Source organism: Dendrobium catenatum, unplaced genomic scaffold (genome assembly GCF_001605985.2).
Source record: "Dendrobium catenatum unplaced genomic scaffold, ASM160598v2 fragScaff_scaffold_743, whole genome shotgun sequence".
Taxonomy (NCBI): Eukaryota; Viridiplantae; Streptophyta; class Magnoliopsida; order Asparagales; family Orchidaceae; genus Dendrobium; species Dendrobium catenatum.
In genome coordinates, this window is record NW_021319205.1 from 4,605,444 (window position 1) to 4,619,567 (window position 14,124).

Sequence of the window (14,124 nt, forward strand, 5' to 3'; positions counted from 1 at the left end):
TCTGAACCTCTCTTAACACGTTCACCGCAAAGTACCTCTCCACCCGATATACACACCCATGGGCATCCTCGCTTCGAACACCGGCATCTTCAACTTCCTCACCTTTGTTTATCCACTCCAACTTCCTCTCCCGCCGATAGTCCCCCCCACCCACGTGTACCGAGGGTGGGCATCCCACCTTTCTTCCATCTATCTTCCATGACCCAATCCCCATGGCTCAACTCGGCCACCTACCTCTACGATTGTCCATTCCCCTTGCCAACTCCCCCACCTTCTTTATTGTTATTTCTCCAAAATCCTCGCTCTAATACCAATTTAATACATCTTGGAAACAAAAATAGCAAACACAATGAAAAAACTGCAAGAATATAAATATAGATGGTTGATTTTTAATTATAACTTCAATAAAAAGAAATATACAAACGATCTACAATTCGAGAGGTAGATCGACTCTTCCAAACAACCTAGAAGCCACTAAGAAGGCCTCACGAAAAGAAAACTACAACAACTTTCAAATAAAATTCTGCATAAACAAAACAAACCCTAAACTTAGCCTTAACCCTTAATAGCTATTTACTTTAGTCCCTTCCTTAAGTCGAGCCCATCCACGCTCACCACCCCCCCCCCCCCAATATATATTTTCTCTCTAATTTGAAATTTCAATTAGGAAATCCTTCATAATTAATCTCTTCCTAAATCAGTCCCTCTTTTCTAATATATTTCCCTCTCCAATTTGAATTTCAATTAGAAAATCCTTCCTAGTTAATCCCTTCCTTAATTCCTCTTCTCACATATGTAATGATAGATTTAATGGGCCCCACAAAGGGGACCAAATCCCTTGCCCTTTCCGCCCCTAGCCTGCTGCCCTCTCCCATATCATATTTCTTGAGACACAAAAGATAATTTGATAAAAGTTATTTGCATAATAAACAATATACAAATTAGATCATTGGATAACAAAATTTTTATGAAATATCATTGCATATAGCTCATATGTGACACAATTATTGATCTTTCAAAATGATTGCACATGCATCGCATGTGAATGGCTGTCACATTCAAGTGAAAATGATAATAAGATATCTTATAAATGTGATGTTAATCGCATGATATGCTTGTACGCTACTGTACAAAGAAAATTAAAATTTTTCCTTTGATATTCAATAAGGGAATAAAGGTCATCAGGGGATGTCTTATTGCCAGATAGAAGTGCAATCTCCTAATAGCTTAAAGTGCATAACGAAATAACTGGAAAAAATTGGTTGTTTGTAAAATTGTAAAATTTCCCATGTACTTACCTTTTTGTAATGCATAATTCACGTGTCAGGTGGTGGTTAAGTTGTAGGATGTTAAACCTTAAGGGAATGATGATGTGAATCAGAAGAAATGGTAATAAGAGAACCCTTTGGGATTTGCATAAGTCGTCAGATATAATCGTGTCGGTACCTCATAGTTGTTGGGAAGGGGCATGTTTCTAGATGGAAGTATCACTTGGGGTTGAGTGAGCATTAAGTGTGAGTCATAAGCCATCCTTAAGATGCATCCTTGGTGTTGAAACCATAATTTTTAAACAACAAACATGTAAACGCTATTATTAGCGCTGCCCACCATTCATTTTCAATGGAACCAACATATTATGTGCTTTGTGGAGGATACATTTGATTGTTTCCTTTAAACATAGTGATTGATTTATTCACTTGAAATACAAATCATTATTTTCCAACATGTTAGTAGGCATACAATTCTATAGGGATACAATTCTATTTGATATTTGACAGATATATCCTGGTAGCATTCATGCGCTTTATTATTAGTGGAGAAAGATTACAAGAATCATATTCATGATATTAACCTAAACGTATTGGAGGAAAAACTTTTCCGCCAAGTTGAGGTTTGCTCACCCCTTAGAGTTGACTATATTTTCAAGATAATGACGCATTTGATGTTGTGTTGAATTTCGATTGGATAACTGTATATGTAAGTCACGCAGTAGAGGCTTGTGAGGTATTTGATGCAGCTGGCAGCAGCAGTCCAGCTCCCCAGGTGGGGCCCAGGACCTCTTTTATCACCTATAGGAGAAGAGGCTTTAGGAGAAAACTCTTTGGGAAAGATGTAAGGGACATTTATAAAGGGTTTTGAGCTGTTTAAGGGAGGAGATTATGGTGGGTTGGGATTTTTATGTTATGTTTTGAATTTCTGCAGCAATTTTAGTGAGGTTTTGGATTCCTAGTAGCTGCTAGGAATTGTGGGAAAGACGATTCACCTCTCATGTCTTGCTTTACTTGGAAATTAGTAAAAACAGCTCTCTTTGTATAATTTTTTGATCTATTTGGAATTAAGTTGCGGTTTTTTATATTGTTATGTGCTGTTTTGATCAAGAAGTCCTATCGGTATTTTGTTTAGTTTATGTTTCTATGTTTACTAAACTAATTTTTCAAGTTAAAATTGCATATGCTAAATCAAGAAATAATAAACAGTGCATCATCTTCATTGAGATGGTTCTCAAAACCTTTCCAAAAAATATTGCAGTAAAAGCTGTACATAATAAAACTAAATTCAGGAAAACATACCCGTTCTATTGCTTCACGCTCCTCAGGAGTAACAGTTATTGATTGAGGCATTGCTTCAGCTAATTGACTTAATAAATTGTTCTCTCCTCCCTCAGATGGTTCGTTTAGCAAATTCAGAAATTCAGCTTGATGCTCCTGAATGAGCCTCATAATATGTGGATTCTGCTTGCCAAGTTCCTGAAGCATTGGCTGTGAACAGGGAGAGGTAATTTTTAATCGCACAAGTTATGAACTAATTCAGAAACATAAAGTTTACATGCCATAGTGAGATATATGACCTGGAGAATCTGAGGATTTGCTTGCACCATTGCCTTCAGTGCTCGAAACTACAAAGAAAAGCAAGAATATCTTTAAAATTACAGTTTGTAACAGCATTATTGCTTGTAATGATATTCAACATACCTGAGGACTATTTCGAAGAAAATCAAGGCTACCTGCACCAGCATTTGATCCCACACTGGGTAGACCCTGAAACATATAAATTAATGAAGCTAGGGCTTAAGATAGTTTTAATAGCACATACAAAATTTCACAATAAAAATCCGTAGATACCTGAGGAAATAGGTTCAAAGGATTTGCATTAGGACCGGTTGATGGAACTGAAGTCTGCACTGCTTGTGGTGCCTCAACAGGAAGGCTAGTTGCTTCCTGCTCACCAGTAGGAGACCGTGCAACAGGTGGGGCCGCAGCTTGCTCAGGAATGCCCTGATACAAGTACAAGACACTTCATATCTATTTCAATGCATGTGGGTATAAATATATAGTTATATTTAATATGTAATGTATATACTATATTTTTTATAGAATTATGTAAATTCAAATATCTAGTAAACTAAAAATCAAAATTGATTTCCGCTCAACTTGCGCTGAATTTATCTTGTTTGGTATGCTTGAGTCGAATCAACTTTCAAGCCAATCCAAAATCTTCAATTTTGATTAGTTGAGCCAATCTGGTTCATACTCAACTCAAAACCACCCTACTTAACACAATTCTTTTTAAGCAAGCCGACTCATTAGCATATGCAAGAAATCTAACTATAAATGACATAGGTATACATTATTTGTTGGACGACACCAGATTTTGAGCCTATAAACTCGATCTTCATCACAATAAGTACTTTGCCGTATTATAGAATTAACAGAAACCAACTTTTCTTATGTTTACAACAAACGAAAGTACTAATTAAGGAAAATATCTTACAGAATATAAATATTCAACAGCTCTCTCTGGATTATTAAATGCAGCTCGCAAGGCCCTAACAACAGTGTCCCTATCCCAAGTCCCTCCACCCATATCAAGAATCTCTTGGATGGTTTGTTCGAGGCTATTACCAGCAACTAGATTTGATGCTGCTTGACCATATGCATCAACTACAGTACTGCGACAACAAAATTAAAAATACAGAAACAACAGTGAATAGAATCAATTATGAAATGAGCTGAAAATCTTGAGCAGCAATAATCACTTACAGAATTGCTGCGCAAAAACGATATATAGCGTAGAATTAAATAGGAAAAATATATTGAATATTAATAGCCATAAATCATTCACACCATCAGCTAAATAAGCTCTTGCAATCTGCAAGAAGTGAGATTGCTAGCAACAGTGTGAAAACAAAAGCTAAAAAAGCAAGCAAAAGGCAGAATAAAATACTGGCCAGTGGCCAAAGACAAATTTACCATAAACAAATAGATCATATAAATTGAGAAAGGAAACACAAAAAAGAAGATAAATAAAAAATTTAATTAGGACGTATAACAATCACTATGTCAATGCACATATGTTTCCACATACTCACAATAGATATATCAGATCCGTATGGAAAAGTACTTGCGGAAGCAATCATTACAAGAAAAAAAAAATAAAAGTACAATTGCATCTGTCTACATTATCAAGAAAAAAATTTTACCAAAAAAAAAAAGGATTTTTATTAGAATTAAAAAAAAGAGCATGAGATACCAATGAATCATTATAGAGACAATATGAATAAAAAAATCAAACATACAATCACTGATTTGCCAGTGAAAGGAATTCAGACCATATAAAGTTCATCGTTTGCAAAAAAACAAAGAAGGAAACAGCAAATAAAGATTTTGTATGAAACTTTATCTTACATCACAAAAGTATACAAATAACAAACGTATTTAAGACTTCTAAATCTGTTTAGATAACATTATCTACTGGCAGTTATGTCTGCAAACTTCCCCGTTCATGAAGAGATGAAATTCAGAAGCTTATGTGAGCATGATTTAAATTGTATATGAATTATTTGAATGTCAGGTATCTTACGATGCGATAACTGCAGGAGCTGGCGCATCTGTGGGAGTAGGTGATGTTGCGTGCAACCTGCTTCAAATAGGAATTTCAAGCAGAAAAAAACAAAAAAAAATAGATAGATCATAAAAAATAATTAGTTTGACCCATCTTAAGAGGGAGAGAAGAAGATTTGAATCTGAATAAAGTTGAAATTCAAAAGCATAGTATATAAAAATTTAAAAATTCTCACGTAGCTGGGGTTGGTACTGCAGTTGTGGCTGGAGCAGGTGCAGGTGCTGGTGCTGGTGCTGGTGCTGGTGCTGGTGCTGGGATGGAAGGGTTAGCAGGCGTAGAGCTAACTGTTGGAGGCTATACAAGGAAAAAAAATCACGAGTTAACTATCAAGGCACATCATATGCACCAAGTAACAGATGAAAATACAAAAGCTTTGATAAAGAGAAAGCATCGAAAAACTTCGTTAAGCATAGAAATTATAGGAAATTATACTTCACATCAAAATAATCAATTTTAAAATGAAAAAGAAAATTCCAAATATAACTAAATACGCTATTCCTGGAATAAATCGCCAATATCTCAGAGAACTAACCAGGGAAATTGTCATGGAAGTAAAATAAGTTGAAACTTTTCCCGTAATATCCATTAAGAAACCAAACAATAGCTAAAAATAATAATTTTTGGATTGTAAAACTATGCACAGATTTCAGAGCATTCCAGTAACCAGGATGAAAAAAGTCATGACTCTAGGATGAGGCTAACAGAGTTACATTGATGAAAGGAAACAGAAATATTTTCTTCCAAAAGACCACACAAACCAAGAAGTATAATATTCAATAATATATAAAGAAGAAAACTTAAGAACTCAATTTATCAAACCAAAAGCATGTTCTTACCTGACTTGCTGGCATAGAGGTGGTTGTTGATGCCCCACTTGATGAGCCCTTGGCCTTCATAAAAAGAGTTGACAAACCAAGAAATAAACATACATCCAATACAATCGACTCTAAATTAATCCAAGATATAATAAAGAAAAAAGAACAGAACTTCCAAGCATGAAGGGTTGAGAGGTTTTTTTTGTGGCTCGAACCAGCAAATCAGGAACATTTGACTTAAAATAGTTGTTATAATTAGACAATTAGTTCGAATTTGAGGACAAGTTGTGCGTTCACTGGTCTTAAAATATATCTCACAGCCCGTAAAAACCTCAAACTAAAAGAAAATGTCAACATACTTCATTAGTCTTAGGCCCTTAAATTCCATGCATAAGTGTGGCTTTCAACTTCCATCCACTGACAACACACTTCATTTAGCAATACAACTACATTGTTTTTAAAGACTAACTTATCACATTTATTTTTTTGGTCTATTGTTCAGAGTGATGGTGAAATAGATGGGGCAATTTTTAGTAGAATTCAAGTTGGATGGTTGAAGTGGAGGAATGCATCGGCTTGTTGTGTGATAGAAAAGTACCACTCAAACTTGAAGGAAAATTCTATAAGATGGTGGTTAGACCTGCAATGCTTTATGGCGCAGAATGTTGGCCATAAAGAGAAGCATAATATTAAGTTAAGTGTTGCATAGATGAGGATGTTCAGGTGGATGAGTGGCTTTACTCTTAGAGACAGAATACAAAACGAGCATATACATGAAAAGGTTGGAGTAGTTCCAGTGGCAGATAATATTAAAGAGAGTCGCCTTAGATGGTTTGGTCACATAAAACGGCGGCCTTCCGATGACCCAGTTAGGAGAGTAGATGTATTAGATTTGACCTATGTTAAGAAAGGAAGAGGTAGACCTGAAAAAACTTGGTTAGAAAATATTAGAAATGGCCTTTCTTTATTAGGTTTAAATGAGAATTTGACTCTTAACATGACACAATGGAGAAAAATAATTCATGTAGCCGCCCCACGTAATGGGATAAAGACTTGATGTTGTTTTTGTTGTTGTTGTACGGGAACACGAACATGTAATAGAAAGCAGCATATAAAGTGTGACCACTTGCAAAGCATCTTAAGAAACTCTATGAGTAGCAGTGATTTTCTTGTGTGGCAAAAAAAACAAAACAAAGTCAAAAATAGTTTTCGATGTGACCAACTGATATCAACAAAACTAAAAAAATGTTTTCCTAATGCATTACAATTAAAAAAAAAAAATCAAAGAATGCTATGCAGCTTACCAAGCCTAGAGTTCATAACGATATTCTCCTACACTATAAGAAATCTACAAAACCCCCTTCCCATCCCCCCCTCCCCCCCCAAACAAATATCTCACTCTCCTCATAATATCAAGTAATATATCAGCTGATTCAAGCAAACATTTATTATATTTTACTGGTGCTATAACAAAGTGCAGTTAGGTATCATAATAGTTCATAAAGATCATGATACTGGGTGAATCACCACTACAATCTAAAAGAGGGGGCTGTACGAGGAAGCACTGATGTGAAACGAACATGCAAAGATGAATTACTAAGGAATTTGCACACTTATATTCGTAGAACAAATATTATATCTTGATGGTGAATTTAAACGACGCAACAAGAGCGGTAAGACAAGCTAGGCCGAATCACACAGGTAAAAGTTAAGATCAGAAAACAATCAAGTTATCTAACATTGCATACATGAATGGTTCAACGTAAATCCCTAAATTAATAATGAGATTAGGCACTATGCACAAGTCCCTCACTCAACTCTCTAGTTCTCTAAGCGTAGCGGTGAAAGAGACTTGACATACTTTGTGAGTTCAAAATATAACCACAATTGAAAATAAACTAAGAAAATAGGAAACTTGGGGAAGAGTTCACCATAGTCAAGTTCGCAGGTCTTGTTTGAGGTGCGCAGAGGAAGTTCCGAATTGTGGCGGTTGATCTTGGTGAAGTTCTGTGGGTGGGCAGCCGATGGAGTCTTCCGGGCAACAAATGGGAGTATTCTGAATGGCAAAACAGCACTAGAAAGCTGTTGGATTTACTGGACAGCAGGAGAACAAAACTGGGACAGCAATCTCCAAGTTCGTGGGAGGGCAGGCTCACATACCAAACGTCCAGAATTCTCTGGAAAACAAGGAGGCTGGTCTTGGATAGATCCTGGACAGCAACCTGGAGCTATTTTGGACAGCAATGTTGTTGTTCTGAAGTCTTGGACAACAACTGGCGAGGAAAATTTTCAAGATTTCTTCCTGGATGCACGTGAGCTTGAAGGGTATGGTGGGGAATTGCGTGGACGACAGTGGAGGGAAACAAGAGTTAATTTCCTTTGATAAAGCATATGGGGAAATCTAAAATTAATTTTCAGATTTAGGGAGTAATTATGGAGCAATTGATTTAGACATTTGAATTTGAAATTTGTGGAGTTTAGGAGGGAAAGTGGGGAGGGGATTGAATTAATTAGATCCTTAATTTGTGGGATCTAATTAATTAAATGGGGGATATGGGTGGCCGGCCAAGGAGAGAGGAAGGGAGAGGGGTTGGGTATTAATGAGGTGGGGACCACAATCTTAATTTCAGTTTTAACAAAAATCTGAAATTAAATTTCAATTTTCTAAAGAGGAGTTTCCTAATAGGAAGACAATCAATTGGATTAATTTGAATTTCAAATTCGAAATTGAAATTCAAATAAATTGATTGCATGAATTAGGGAGAAAAATTAGGAAACATTTTATGCTCATAAAACTTTGGAATTTCAAATTTGAAATTCAAAGTAAGGGGGGCGGCGGCTAGAGGCGGGTGGCAAGGGGGCGGCCATGGTGTGGAGGTTGGCTGGCGGTCTGGGCGGATTAGAGGGGAGGCGGCGGCAAGGCCTGCAGGCCGGCGGGTAATGGGGGATAAGGAGAATTGGGATGGTGGAGGTAGACCACGAGCCACGGGCTCTTCCAATGACTGGCAGGTATTGCTTTTGCCCTCACCTTGGGCTTTCCCTAGAACTCACACAGAGATCTATGAGAAACAAACTCACTAAGAGATCTTCAAGAGGGAACTCACAAAGAGAACACAAGAGCAAAATTTTCATTCAATAATCATCATCCCTTTCCAAGAGGAAGGGGAGGGCTTAAATAGCCAATACATGAAGGAAAATAAAAAAAGACACAATTGCCCCTAGCGCAAACATAAAACAAAGCCCTCAAGTGAGGGTAGAAATGAAAAAGTACAAATAACAAATAAAATACATCAAAATAAATAGACACGATCGTAGCCGTTGATCTTCGATGTCCTCATCAAGCACTCTTCAAACCAATCCAAGATGCCATCAGTACAATAGATAAGATAGTGGTCTGATCCTTCAAATTTGTATGAATTTTTATGATAATTAAAAGATTATTTATTTACTAATTACTACTTGGATGTATTCTCAAGGTAATTATCCAAACCAATTTCGTTTCTGGATTAACTACCATGGTTGCCTATAGTGATGAAGATGGAGCAGATCAAAGAGTATAAGATGATTTATATAAGCTCCGCATAGATTCTATACAAATAATTCAACTAAAAATCTATCCTCTTTTCACGATTATTCCTTGTTATGATTTTTTTATTTTATATGCATATTATTAATAAAGGTTTCTTCTCTGAAAATAACACAGGAAGTGAAACTTGCGTATAAATATCAGATTTTGATGATCCAAGAATCGTTGGATCTCTTAAACATAATATGTTGGCAATGATAATTATTCATAATGATTACCATGTAATTAATTATTGGATGATTATGAATATATGAATTTATGATCTTATTGCTTATAAGTCATCAGGCCCCTGCTCGATTTTTGCATAAGATTCAACATGCATTGCATCCGAATGCATTTTGTGTACATGATGACCATGATACTGACATGTTAACGTTACGGTGGAGTCAAATGCATGGTATCTAGTTTTACATGGGAAGTCTTGTAGTTTATGCCTGATCACCAAAAAAAATATATTGAGGCCATTAAGAGATGAGCAATTGCAACATTTCACGAGTAAGCCAAAAAAGAAAATATAAAAAATTAGAACCCAAATGACAATGAAATGACATAAGAAATTTAAATAAATTAACAAGAAATTCAAACAACGTAAATTAAAGAGCAACTGCAATGTTTTCAGCAAAAAAAAAAAAATGCATGCCAATAACAAAATATTTAGAAGAAATTAGGTAAACAAAAGGGTTTGCCAGACGAAGAAAATTTAAGCATCATATTGATATAAAGAGATGACTTTCCACATAAGCAGTCACAGTGTCACACATTGAAGGAATCACACATCCATATTGCATGCACACTGGAAATTGAAAGCTAAAATATATTGGATAAAAAATTGCTAGTAACATCTGTTGACCTCGATTTTTCCCAGACTCCTGGTCAAAGAGGTTGACTTGGTCAAATTGACCAAGCCAGACCCCATGACCCTCTCCAATGGGTTCAGTGAGTCGAGTCGAGTTTGTTGAGCCTTGACTTGGACCCTGGGTCAACCCAGTTGACCAAGTCAACCGGGGTTGACCAATTTGGACCCTTTGAGCCTAAAATCAATTCTAACTTAATTTCATGGATTTCATGGCTCAATCCTTGGACTCCCTTGACCTATTTGACTGATTTGACCAAGTACAACGTTGACTTGGTCAAACCAAGCCACTAATAGGTCATAATAACCTATTAAAGCCCATTAATAGCCCATTTAAGGCTCTAATTGATTCCCCTTTGTTTGAAATTCAAAACCACAGCCTAAATAGCCTGGTTTCCCTCCCATTAAGCCTCTGATTTCATCCCAACCGTTGAGGATAGGTTTAGGCTCCTTAAATACTAAAAATCAAGTCTATTTTTGGATCTTTTTGCTCTTGCTCGATCTAGAGGCCATCTCAGGCTCTGAGATTTGGAGAGAGTGCTCCCACATCCCTTCTCCACCTTCCCCCACCGAATCCCGACGGTGAAACCTCATCGACGGCGAGATTCTGGCGATCCGAAGCTAAATCCGGTCAAGGCCTTGATCCGACTGATCCGTAGCTCGTTTGGCCGAGGATTCAAGAAGGAAAACGTACGATGACAGTCTACAAGTGCAACCATATAAAGATTTCGAAGATCCAACGGTTAGATCTTCTTAAAACCTTTAGAATAGATCAAACACTTAGATCTAAATAGATTTCTGTAGGATTCGATTTGTATCAAACCAATATTCCCCCATGATTTCTGTTCATATCTTGATGCTAAGTTTAAAATTTTACAAAAATCCATCGAGCGGATTGAGAGAACGAGGCGTTTTTCTTTTCAGGGTTTCGGTCAGGAGAGATCAAGCCCTCTGAGCGGTTTGGACCGTTGATCCCGCCGATCAACGGTCCAGATGCGTCATTCCCGCGGTCGGGATTGACCGCGTGCCTCCAGCCGCGGTTAAGCGCGCCACGTGGCGCGATCTGGTCCGCTCGTCCGGACCGCGCGGATCCAACGGTCGGCACGAGCCGCCGACGTGTTTAAGTGACGCCCCGTCACTTGACCGCCGCCGCAATCATCGGACAATGATTGGAGGCGGCGCCAATCATTGGCCCGGAACCGCGTGTCCAACCGGGAGGCGCCACGTGTCCCGCCGCCGGTTTTAATATTAAAAAAAATTATTTTAAATTATATTTTAATTCAGAAATCTTCAAAAATTCGTTTTTGATCCATTTTTGACGTATGATACCTCGTTTTGATCGTATTTTTATCCTCTACACGTTAAAAATTTTTTATGAAATTGACTTGTAGATCTTAAATTATTTTAAAAAACAGTTAAAATACCTTTTTTTAATTATTCTTTTTCTTAATTATTATATTCATATTATTCTTATTACTTTTATTATAATATTATTATTAATCATGTTATATCATTGTTATTATTGTTATTACTATTATTGTTATTATTTTAAGTATTTTACAATTAGTTTTAATATTATTATTATTATTATTATTATTATTATATTATTTTATTAGTATGTTTAGCTATTTTTACTATTGTAATTAGTCTAATCACTTAGATTATTTAAATATTATTATTATATTTAATAATTATTGACATGTTTTAGAAATTTGCTTAATTTTAAATTAATATCTTTTAATAATTATTTGATTGTAAATGTCATTATTTTAAAACTATTTTAAAAATCCCTTATATTACTTTGAACTTCCAAAATTCATAACTCCGTCGTTTTGAATCGGATTTCGACGCACAACACCTTGTTTTAATCGGATTTGGATTCTGCACACTTTAAAATTAGTTTTACTCAAAAGTGCTGGATCTGTCTGCAGTTATTTTAAAAAACAGCCAGCCATCATTATTTTAAGTATATCTCATTATCGTGTGTAAACTTTGAAAATGCCAACTTTCTTGTTTTAAGTTGGATTTCGATGCACAGTACCTTATTTTGTTCGTATTTGAATTATATACAGTCTAGAGTTGATTTTGCTCAGAAGTATTGGGTCTGTCAGCGATTATTTTCAAAACAGCAAAACAGCACTATTTTAAAAATATTCTATTTTGTAGTTAAACTTCGAAAAATCATATTTTCGTCGTTTTAAATCGGATTTTGACGTATAACCCCTCGATCTTTTCAGAAAAATGTGTATTTATTTTGAAATTATTTCCAGCCACTGATTTTCACTGTTTTGGCAGATTTGTCTTGGAGTATTATTTGTCCTTTTAATCACTATTTCCTTCATTATTATAATAATTATTTTCAGGATACAAATTATTTTTAAATCGTTTTGAGACTGTGTGAGAGTGGTCAGTGGGTCTCCCTTATAGTTATATAAATATGAAGTGATCTATTTTTAATTAGATTATTTTCAAAAAAAAAATTATAGCTATTTATAATTATTTTGAGTATTTGCAAAAATTACATGTATATGTTAAATCTTAATTTTGGGAGATCCCACTCGCATGAAATTTTAAACATAGAATCTATGTGAGAAGAGCAATCATGGGGGAGTGGATTAGTGGATGGTTGAGTCTCAACCATTCCCTAATCCCTTCATTAGGTGCTTTCGTTTTCTTGTTGTTTGTAGCTTGCATGTGTAGGTTGCACCACGAGCACTTAGCTTAGGCTCTCCTAGATTTAAGGACATGGTGTGTTTACTTATTTTATGTATTCCCCTGCATTTGTTACCTTGAGGGTTAGATAAAACATCGCTTTAAACTCCTACAACGTAGTGACACCCTAAGGACAATAATTAAGAACCCGTCTAGCGAACTTAGAAGTTTTCTAGGAGCTAGGATAGATCCTCGATTGACATGAAAACTTCAACACTTAAACTTAGTGACATCTGAAACATCCCAAAATTTTTTAGGAATTTTTAGGGCTTGTTAGACCCCTTAGTTAACCAACCCTAATTAATCTGCTAAATAAGGTCTCGAGACCTTCCGAAAATTACAATAAATACATTTTAGGTCAGAAAACTACCCATAATACCTTGAACTGACCAGAATCTGATCCTTGACCTTAGATAAATAAGGCTCTCTAGTTTAACTTCGGGTTGACCCCTAATTTAACCATAGGTGGAATTTATCCTTTTGCCCCTAATAATTCATTAAAAATTATTAAAAATCTTAAATCTTCTCCGAACACTTGGGAACACTTTCTCTGGTCATTCCTGATCTTTGGGAGTGATTTCAATCAGTTTGGTGCTGATTTGGAGCAAAACAATAAAAATAGCCTTTTATTAGGAAATTTAGAAATTCCCTTAATACACTGAACTTAGAAAATTCATAACTAATTGTAGAAAATTCATAATTAGGCAAACTCACTTGCATTAGACTTCAATTAGGGCCTAGTATTTATAAAAAATCTTAGATTTCCAGAAACTGACCTAGATTAGAAAGTCAACTTTTTGGCCAACCATAGTTCATTTAGGGCTCGAAACTTAGAAAATTCATCTTTGCCTAGAAAACTCCGATTTTAGTGTACTACCTGGCTAACTACTCGTATTAAGGTATAGTATTTTCCTAAGGTGATAGGAATCCCAAACCTAGCCCATTTCCCATAGTGACGTTTTGGACCCTTAATCTAGTTCCTAGGAGGACCCGATACTTTCCAAAAAAATGGCTAATATCACTTGAACTTTAAATATCGGTATCCTAAGCTCTTAAAACTGACCAATAAACTGAAATAATTAAAATGCACCCTAATTTACTAATATTTGAATTTCAACTAAAATATCCTTTTTTGGACTCCCAACAAACCTGAACTCTATATAACTTTAACTAACTACCCTGTTTAGGACCTATCCAAACCATACCAACCATACACACACACAGAATTGTTTGCTAGGGCACCACTTCTAGATCTA

General features: G+C 35.8%; 1 protein-coding gene across 4 annotated transcripts in view; it reads right to left on the reverse strand.

The window, feature by feature from the left end:
* LOC110093320 (ubiquitin receptor RAD23d) overlaps positions 1-14,124 on the reverse strand; it is a 40,534-nt gene that overhangs the window by 13,767 nt on the left and 12,643 nt on the right. The window contains exons 3-10 of one of the 4 annotated variants that reach the window (XM_020818163.2): positions 5,739-5,792; positions 5,078-5,196; positions 4,861-4,920; positions 3,772-3,949; positions 3,123-3,275; positions 2,973-3,038; positions 2,849-2,896; positions 2,571-2,759 (exon numbers count right to left, since the gene is read on the reverse strand). In XM_020818163.2, coding sequence (XP_020673822.1) covers positions 2,571-2,759; positions 2,849-2,896; positions 2,973-3,038; positions 3,123-3,275; positions 3,772-3,949; positions 4,861-4,920; positions 5,078-5,196; positions 5,739-5,792 — 867 coding nt within the window. The remainder of the gene's footprint in view (positions 1-2,570; positions 2,760-2,848; positions 2,897-2,972; positions 3,039-3,122; positions 3,276-3,771; positions 3,950-4,860; positions 4,921-5,077; positions 5,197-5,738; positions 5,793-14,124) is intronic. The other 3 variants (XM_020818164.2, XM_020818166.2, XM_028696458.1) reach the window with 3 other exon arrangements.